The 9,706-nt window shown below is 53.6% G+C and overlaps 1 protein-coding gene across 1 annotated transcript in view; it reads left to right on the top strand.

Annotated features, from left to right (window-relative positions):
• Positions 1–3,328: 3,328 nt before the first annotated feature.
• LOC108571268 (zinc finger protein 91) overlaps positions 3,329–9,706 on the top strand; it is a 15,341-nt gene continuing 8,963 nt past the window's right edge. The window contains exons 1-5 of the mRNA XM_017933267.1: positions 3,329–4,324; positions 4,410–4,682; positions 4,776–5,093; positions 5,172–5,779; positions 5,861–6,367. Coding sequence (XP_017788756.1) covers positions 3,329–4,324; positions 4,410–4,682; positions 4,776–5,093; positions 5,172–5,779; positions 5,861–6,367 — 2,702 coding nt within the window. The remainder of the gene's footprint in view (positions 4,325–4,409; positions 4,683–4,775; positions 5,094–5,171; positions 5,780–5,860; positions 6,368–9,706) is intronic.

The raw sequence follows: 9,706 nt of genomic DNA, 5'->3' as shown, positions 1-9,706 counted from the left end.
GAAAGGGAGGCAGAAACGAAGAAAGGCTGGCGAGACGAGGAAGGTGGCGAGGCAGCGCGAGCAGTCGAGGGGACAGCGGTGCGGCGTCGAAGGTGGAAGAGGAGGAAGAGACGGACCGGGGCGAGGGTGGTTGCGCGCGGGGGGGAGGCGAGGGAAAAGGACATTAAGGTGCGTAATAGCCAGCGGGGCGAGCGCGCACCGCCGCGGCATCGATTAGACAGAGGCTCCCTCGTCCCATTGCTAGGATGCAGCCCTCCTCTCCTCCTCGACCCACCGACATACTCACCCTCCGCGCTATATCCACCCGTCCACCACCCACCACCCACAACCCATACTCTCTCGACCGAGAGGTCCCCACGACCACCCTTCCACCCGCCCCCGCCTACTCCGTCGAACTGGAGAGCCCCCGAGTACGTGCTCTACATACACACTCGTGCGCTTATGTCAGTTCCTGTCCTGCCGTTGCCTCTGCCTCTGCCTCTGCCTCTGCCTACCTACCTACCTACCTACCTACCTCTGCTGCTGCTGCTACTGCTGCTGCCGCTGCCGCCGCCGCCGCCGCCGCCGCTGCTGCTGCTGCTACCGTTGTTACTACTATCGCTGTGTGTGCCACACCGCTGAGAAAGAGAGCGACAGATGCCGGGAGAAAGAAAGAACGGGTGGCAACGGGGAGACGGAGACGCGCGGCATTGCCGTACGAATGGGAAAGAGAGACGGCGAAGAAGGAGAAGGAGAAGATACGAGAGCGAAGGATAATAAGAGGGAACGAGAGACGTGGATGTAAAGGGTGAGAAGGGAGGAGGCAGAGGCTACGCTAGAGGGTAGGCGAAGCCACCTAGCTATCCTATGGCACCTATACACGCGCTACCGGGGACACCAACGTCTAACGTCGTTATAAACATTAACGGAGCGGCTCAATATTCCCCGGACCTTGCATCCCCTGCATCTACCTCAGGTCCATCTCCCTTCTAGACCAACCTCCACCTCTTCGCTATCTCGGACGTTCGTCCGTGGCTATCTCGGACCCTTCGATTCGCCTACCTACCTTCGCTCTTTTAATTATGCACACTTTCTATCTATTTATCTATCTATCGGTCACGTGGCATCGATCGCGTACATTTCGCTGCAAGGGAACTAGAAGAAGTAAAAAGAAACTGTTTCTTTTCCTAGTCGCGAGGGTTATATCGCCAGCTATATGAAATTTCAGCCGGCAAAGGTCGGTAGAAAGGGGTGGAACGGTGAAATCGGAGGGTTCGATTATCGTTAATTGTGGTTGATTTCGATCGGATTAACGGCACACCGATCCAAGTATAGGCACCGCGGACGTCCCGAGGATCGACGCGACATGACGCGATATGACCGCGATGATCACGGGTAGACGTCGCGGCAAAAACCGCGCTCTATTTCAAACGCTGGCCGTTCTTCTTCGTTCGAGGTCGTACGGATTCGGTGTGCACGCGGCACGTGTAATTTAGCCTCGCGTGGCATCGCAACAGAGGGAATTCGTCTAGTTCGTGCGTTCAACAAGTATCCGTCCCTCCTCTTCCTTCGGTCGCTCTCCTTCCACCTCGTGTCTGCAGTTAGATCGCAAAGTGGCCTCGCCGCGTTCTTTGGCCGAGCCAGGTTTTAACCACCAGCCTAGTTTTCGCGTAACGAGAATCGAACGAAAACCGCTTCCTTGGTAGCAGGTGCGCCTGTACTTTTTCCCATGGCACGATGGGTAATAAGGGATTAGTCATCGGTGATCGTCGATCAACGTTAACGCGGCGGCAGCCATCGGTTGCTTCCAAGTCTCCCCGCGATATGTCAAAGTTGGATATTATATTGACGTATCGACGTCTCGATGCTGTCCACGACCGCTAGCCAATTAACGGGCTTTCTTGTTTTTCCGGCGAACACTCGTAAATCTCGACGGATCTGTCCACTCGATTTACTTCTCCTCTCCAGCCTGCCTCCTTTCGCGCATCTTTCTTTCGGCCCCGTATACTACACACATACATACCTACATATGTATATACGCCTCTTCTCCCAACGACGATGTACAATTAATATCGTTGTTCCAAAAGATTGGCCCTGCTCTGCAAATATTTAATATGCCACGGCCATCCTAAGCTTAATTGGGACGCGTTTGCTTTGCTCCGTTTGCCTTTGCTTGTTCTCTCGTGGCAAACGATTGCGTGACACGTTGCTGTTCTACGATATCAAAGAGCTTTCGCGATATTACCTAGCCTAAACGGTAAAGAAAGGGGAAGGAAAGAAAATTCGATCGGTCGGAGATTTTCGGACAACTGGGAATACCGAGTACATAATTAGAGTGAATTTCTTTCGCGCTCTCGTAATTCCAGCACAGGAACGTAATCGCTCGCTGTTCTCCCACGAGTTTTCGGAACGAGTCTTTTTTTCTTTTTTTTCAAAAGACCTCCCCTCCTATAATTTCGCTAGAGTTTCGCTATCTGGTTGCAAATCGAATTTTAGTCACGTCAAAAGTAAACGATCCGCCTAGATCCGCGCGTTAAGCGATCGGGTCGCGAGGAGCGTGTTTCGAGCCGGATGGAAATCTCATTTGGTAGTTTTCTCCGTTTAATAAGACGAGAGGGAGACGGGAGCCGGGAGACGGGCGATGGAAGAGAGAGAGGGTATAGGGAGACGGAGCCACGAGGTCGCTGCCGGTTCGCAGACTTGGGAAAGGGGAAACGGAAAGGGCGCAACAAGGCCGCCGGGGGGCAGAGGTAGCGGAGGGCGTACGGTACGGCAGGAGGAGTAGTAGGGTGTGGGTGGTAGGTGGCGAGGGGGATGGTTGGAAGTAAGCAGGGGTGGGTAACGGGCTGGGGAGGACGGCGGAGGGCGGCGGAGGGCGACGGAGGGCGGCGGAGGGTCGGCCAGGACTGGGAGGCGAAGTGTCGTCGTCCGAATAACGGCCAAGCGGCATCGACCGATCTTCCTACCCCTAGCTCGTACGAAGCGTCAACTTGTTTCCCTTCTGTTCCGCGAATATCGGACCTTCAATTTGCCCGGTGCGGTTCGCTTACGCGATGCACTGCCCTTTGGACGCTTTGCGTAATCCGTACGCGGTCCGTCACTGCTTCCACCGATATCCCCTTCCCGTTCGTCTTACTTTTCGCAAAAGTTTGTTCGCGGCCAGCCGTCCAAAGTTTCGCCGCTAGCAACCATGAGGTTCTCCTTCACGTTCGGCGCGTCGAGCGTTCACTTTTCCTCCTTCTTCGTTCCTCCTTACCGATCCTCGCCTGCGGATTAACACGAATCAATCGAGCCTGCCGCGATGGATGATTTCAGATCGGGGTTCCCATTAATCGTATCCCTATAATCGATGGAAAGTTACGAGGACGACGACGACACTCATTTCTGCATCAAATGTCACCTGACGGTACACGGCCTCGAGAATTACGTGCGACACCGCCAATCCGGATGTCGGCCACCGGACGACAAGAACGTGTCCGTACGGGTGTCACCGACGACACCCACTACCGTCACCTATCCCGAAATACTGAACGCGGACGCGTTCTTCAGCTCGCTGGAGCTGCAGAGCAGTTCAAAGTCGAATCCTCGAAGGGCGAACGCTTTGCTGGAGGAGAGTCGAAAGTTGAAGAAGGAGGAGAAAAGGAAGAAGAGTCAGAAAGCGCAGGTGGACGCGGAAGAGTCGACGGTAAAGGAGAAGCTGCACAGCATGCTGCCCGGTGTTTCGGAACTGGACGATCCAACGGAGCATCTCTGCATGCCATCGCTGGTTGGCTTTCCCGATATCGTTTCTTCCACGGCCAATAAGCCTGCTACGGTTACCGGCAGTCGGAACAAATTAAGCCAATCGATGGCTCATGTGACGGCGAGTATCGAGAGCAGCTCGTTCTCGGCGAAGCACGAACCGGAAAATTCTTTGGAGAGTCTGATGACGTCCCACGTTGAATCGAAACAGACGGATAGAAAGAGGCAGGAGGAGACGCAGAGGATCGAGCAGGTTCATCAAACGTGGCTCGAGGACACGATACTCGCCGAGCTGGTGGCGAACAACGAGAACAAGGACTTAACCAGATACGAGTTCGAATACCAACAGGACGAGGACTCGGAGGAGGATACATTGGAGGAAGATTTGGGGGAGGACGACTCTTACTCCGAGTCCGACGACGGGGAGGATCGAGAACGTCCACCGCACGGTCACACCGGTGGCAAATGGAAACCCGGATTGGACGATCTCCCTCAAAATATGTCTCAACTTCAGGACGACGACGTCGAACCCGAAGACGAACATCAAGAGCATCCGCCACCGACTTATACCGGTGGCAAATGGCGACCCTCCGAACCCTCCCAGGTAGGTAATCGTGAAAATTCCTTTAACGTCGCCTTCCCTCTCTCTCCTCCCTCCCCTTTCTCTCTGTTTCCCGAACGTTTCGTAGAAGCTGGAGGAGTACGAGGCGAAAAGCAACGTCGGCGGACAGCCACCGCCAGGACACACACGTGGGAAATGGGTACCGGGCTCGCAAACGGATGTCGAATCGGGATATTGGTGTAGTCCTTGTGGCAGGAAACTTGCATCTCGATTGGTCTACAACAGGCATCTTCTGTCTGATCTGCACGCCAGAAGAAGCACCCGAGAGATCGAGGGCGTTCTTTGTTTGCCGCGTGCCGCGAATTTGCACTCGGGGAAAAAGTTGTCGACTCGCAATCAGGTAAATGCTCCTCTCATCGTCGATGGAGGAACGGTACGATGGTACGTATAGACGATAATCGAGGTGAAGTAAACGGATCGATCGGATCGACAGAGAAGGAAAGATGCGGCGGAAACGAAGGAGGCTAAGAAAAGTTCACGCAAACGGGAGAAGGAGATATTTTGCTGCGAGATGTGCCACGCTCGAGTGAGAAGGGCACAAATGGGCAAGCATTTGCTCTCTCATTATCACTGCCGCGTCGCGGGCGTATATCCTCGTGGGCCACGGGCGCGTCGGTTTTTACTGGAAAATATGGCGAATGTGGTACGGCAGTGTCCCTTTCAGTGCTCCTCTTGCCGCTTTTATTGCAACACGGAGGAAACGTTTCTGCATCATTGGCGCTCCGAGCTTCACGCGAAAACGCTCGAGCAGGTACATTCCGGTTTCTCGATTTACGCGCATCTCCACTTGGTATTATCTCAGACTGGTACTGTCGATTCCCGTTTTCAGAACGCAGGCAGCTATAAATGCACACCCTGCGACTTTTGGTGCGAGAACAACGAGACGATGGGCTCTCACCTGCTGAGCACCAGTCATCGCGAGGTCGTTTCGATGATGAACGGTTCCGTACCGATCGTGATCGGTCGTCAACGAGCTTTACCCTGCGACAGCTGCGATCGACGATTTCGATATAATTTACAGCTTCGGTTACACGTGAAGGAAACCGGCCACGCGGAGAGTGTGACAGCGACGGACGCGTATCAGCAACGAATCAAATGTAATTTGTGCCCGCAAATGGTCAGATCGTTGGTGGCCCTTCAGCGTCATCAGTTGACTTGTCACGCTGCGAACAACGAGGAAAGGAACGACGAGATAAACGTGTCGTCTCAGCCGGCCCCCTACTTCTGTTCGTTTTGTTCGATGAACTTTTCGACGGCCCAGGAGGCGGTGCTACATCGGCGTACCTCGAGCCACAAGGAAATCGTGAGGGCTCGTAAGTGTAACGAGAACTCGTCGACAACAATGGCTCGCGAGTGTCCGCATTGCGAGAAAAAACAGAGGAATTTGTCGGAGCACAAGAAACATCTGCTCGACAGGCATCCAGAGGTTTGCCATAGGTGAGGAGAGGGGAAAGAATTGTTGGAGTCGCGGTCCGGGTAGCGCGCGATCGAGGTTAACGAATGTTTAAAAATCCGCAGATGCCCCAAGTGTGGAATAGTTTTTGCCCTGTCGCAAGACGTGACGAGGCATACGAGGGAGAATAAGTGTCGGGGTGAGGGGGGCGGAGAGGAGGATAACAGCAAGTCGAACGACGCGGAGGCAACGGTGAAAGACGAATGGAAATGTACTAGGTGTAGTTTCGCTTCGGACTCCCAGGCGGAATGTATGTTTCACGAGGCTCTTCACGCCGGGAGCGTGGCGCAGAACGACGAGGACGGTACGAATTGCGGCAAATCGTTGCCGAAGTACGGCTGTCCGGTATGTAAGAAGGCGTTCACGAAGGTCTCGTTGCGGAATCATATCAGAAGTCACACCGGAGAACGTCCGTTTCCGTGTGCCAAGTGTCTGGCGTCGTTTTCGAGGAGATCGGACTTAAGCGGGCATCAAAAGGAGTGCAGGGGATCGGCGTCGACGGGATGGCCGGAGGAATCTGGACGGAAACGCAGCTTCGCCTGTTCCGAGTGCAGCAACGCTTTCTACACAAAGTGAGTTGTTTATCGCTCTATATACGTGTACTTATCGCGTCTCCGAAGTCGCTATCGCCGCGGTTCGAAGAAGCTGTCTCTGTTTCGGGCAAAATTATCGAGCGATTAATAATTCTAAACCTGGTTATAATATCCTGGTGAAAACGGCGCGTAAAAGTAATTGCTCGGGCACGTTCTTCGTGTATGAAACCTCTCGATGGTTCGCATGACGTATAGGAAACGTTGTACGTCGTGACAACAATAGGTTTAGCGGTAGAAAACTTGCCGCATTATCCGGTTAACAAAAGGATCGCATTTATCAGAGGATTTCCAGTTAGGTACAATTATATTGGATCGATCGTAGATCGGTAGAGTCGTCGAGCGAACCGTGACCGCGTTCGACGCGAACGTGCAGATCTTTTCGTGGCTCGGTACTCCTTTCACCGGGCTATTTATCTTAACTCGAGTTACCTTTGCCAGTGCGTGAACATCGATGTACGGTTGATCGATGGTAAATATCGCGGAGACTACGCCCCAAAAGTGGGCATCGAGGGTAACCTGAATCGAAATACGGAAGGCTGTTTTCTTCATCTACGTGTCGCCGCTGCGTAGTCGCGTTCTGAGACCGCGAAACGTTGCCGAGCTGGTAGTAAAAGTGTCCTCGCTGCATAACTATAAAATAAAGGACCGTGTCCGTTCGTACGAGTGTCGTGCGAAGAAAGTGCGGAGACGAAACGGGGAAACTGGAGCGAGAGAGGGAGGAGGAAGTGGTATTAACATCTCGTAGCGGTCTGTAAGCCCACGGGTCATTCTATAATAGTGTTTAACGGGCTTGCATTATGGCCCGTGCAAGTGCGCGTCGGTTATGCCGCGAGCTAATGCTCGGTGTGCTCTGTTAAAAATCCTATCGAATCGAACGATCGCGGAAGGATAAGGAATACGAGTGGAGGTAGGATACGTGGGTGCCCGCAACTGGGCGCCGCGGCGCGTCGCGCGTCGCGCGTCGTCCAGCCGAGTATCAAACCATTGCCCGAGCGTAGAGCGATCGCTATAAAGCAAATGTTAACACCTATGCTCGCTTGTTCGCCCGGCTCGATTTCCTCGTCCCTTTTCCGCTCCCTCCTTCGCCACTTGTGCTACCCGTCTCGGACACGCGTTACCTACATATATACCTTCTGTAAGCTGAGTCTCTCTCCGCTCTAAACGGCAGGGGTGTCCATTCGACTGCCCCTTGCGATCTTTTCGATACACGGGCGATCGAGTTTTCGACGTTGGCTGACACGATTCAGAGTTTTCGAGCAAAGGTAGCCGTACGTTAGTCGAAGATTAACCGATTCTACTCGTCTATCTCGAAACTTTCTCAACGTATCGGTGGTGCCTGGAACTGCGCGTCATCTTTCGACCGCAGGTAGTTAAAACTTCCGGCGGGCCAGCTTGATTAGGACTTTCTCCGGGTTGATTTTCGTGGAAGACGGAGGAAGCAGAGGCGGGCGACGCTCGCGCGTCAGTTGTCGGCAATGTCGGATCGAAACTCTGTCCCGTTTCGCCGGGCAAACGGGGACAATCTAGCAAGAAGCGTTTCTACAAAGTTTCGTAGCTTCTCGGAAAGCAACAAACTATTATCATCGATTATACCGAGCTGGCTATAGGTATACGTACGATTCCGCTCAGCCTCAATTTCTAGAGTTGGTCGTTCGTTTCGATTCTGGAGGTGGGGGCCGCGTTTCGTTATGGGCAGCGGAGAAAATTGCAAAAGATCGGAGGAAAACGTGACACCGGCAAGGACCGGTATGTAAGTGAAATAGACGCAGGTAAAGGATAGACAGGAGAGAAGGAAGAGGAGAAAAGAGATAATTACAAGAAGACAGGCAGCTCCCGCGTATTCGATCGCCTAACCAATTCTGAGAATAAGCGGGCAATTCTCGATGTATGCGCATATTCAAGATAGTATGTTACATACGCGAGCTACTGACCGTACGTTTCGTTCGTTCCACCCTCGGGCCCTCCGCCCCTCTAACCGCGCGCGCGGCCTCTTCTCCTCGTCGTGCTCCGGTCAGTCCTTTCCAGCGTTCTACCCACCGGCAACCCTCTCGTTTCTGCCTGACGATGTGTACGCCAGTTCCCCAGAGGTATTTACATATATGGACCGCGGCGTGGCGCGCGCGTATCTTTTATCTTCCGTAGCAGTAATGGCGCGTCCACCTCCTTCGTAGCGCTGGTCAGGTAAACGCCGTAAAGATAGGCATACTGGGTGAGATTGGCGTAACCTCGCCGCACGTTGACGTTCCGCCGCATCACGCTCTCTGCTCTTTTCTCTTTCGAGAATCTCTTTTCCTTTCGTTTCGCCCTATTCCCTCCGGCGCGGCCGTTAGGTATTAGGCACACACGGTCGATCGAAAAATTGGCTGCGTAGAAAAGGGGCGAGTTGCCGGATTCGAGATAGGGGATCGGTTGGTTAATTCGAACGCGAGGCATGTTCCGATTGAAGCGGTACATAAATCTCTGGTCATCGTAAATTTCGAGGTTCGGGGAGAGAGAGACCATTGTCTCCACGGTGTGTGTATCGTTTTCTCTCACCTCGATCGGCGCTGCTAATGAGGCACGGTGTCGTCTTTACGGATCACCCCATAGGCACCCTTAAAACATCCTGCCGGCGAATCCCGCGGGAGATTGTCCGCGCTACCGAGAGCAAAACGGCCTCTGGCTCGAGCAGCAACAGCACCAGCAGGCCGCGAGAGAAAAGAAAGATTTCTGCATGCCCCCCGAGGAACAATGCGACGCTGTTGCACCGCATTCGTCGCATTGAAATGTATTAGTGAGGTGTCTCTGCCGTGCGCGCATTGTGTCGGAAGAACGCGGCTGTGTACGAACGTATGTACGTCAGCATGGGTTTTCTTGGTTGTATGTGGCGGCAATGGTGGTCGGTAGCGATGGTACGTAGCGGTGTGGTATGGTTTGGTATGGTATGGTATGGTATGGTGGCACGCGGTAAGCACGGCCCCCGTATGCAGACAGTTTAGCGGTGACCGCCCCGCGAGTCCAGTTGTCGCGTGAAATATTGCGATTCATAAAATAAAACAGGCCTGCGGTCGAGGACGCGCAGATATAGCCGCCGGCCGCTAACCCAGACCTAACCCACCTCTCTCTTTTCGAAAGACCGCATCCCCCGACTTCCATCCACCGCTCTTTCTTCTCTTCTCTTCTTTCGATTTCTAACGTCTGTCCATCGTGTCCTCGACTCTTTCGCCCCCTCTCCGTTGTCTTTGAAAAACGCGGTCGCGAGCTTGCGCGAACGACTGTACCGTGGCCAAACCGCAGGTATCGCAACGATGTCTAGCGCGAGGTAAAATTTTTCGGCAT

This window comes from Habropoda laboriosa, unplaced genomic scaffold (genome assembly GCF_001263275.1).
Source record: "Habropoda laboriosa isolate 0110345459 unplaced genomic scaffold, ASM126327v1 scaffold57, whole genome shotgun sequence".
Classification (NCBI taxonomy): domain Eukaryota; kingdom Metazoa; phylum Arthropoda; class Insecta; order Hymenoptera; family Apidae; genus Habropoda; species Habropoda laboriosa.
The sequence above is the reverse complement of the archived record's forward strand: the minus strand, read 5'-3'. Positions and strand labels throughout refer to the sequence as shown.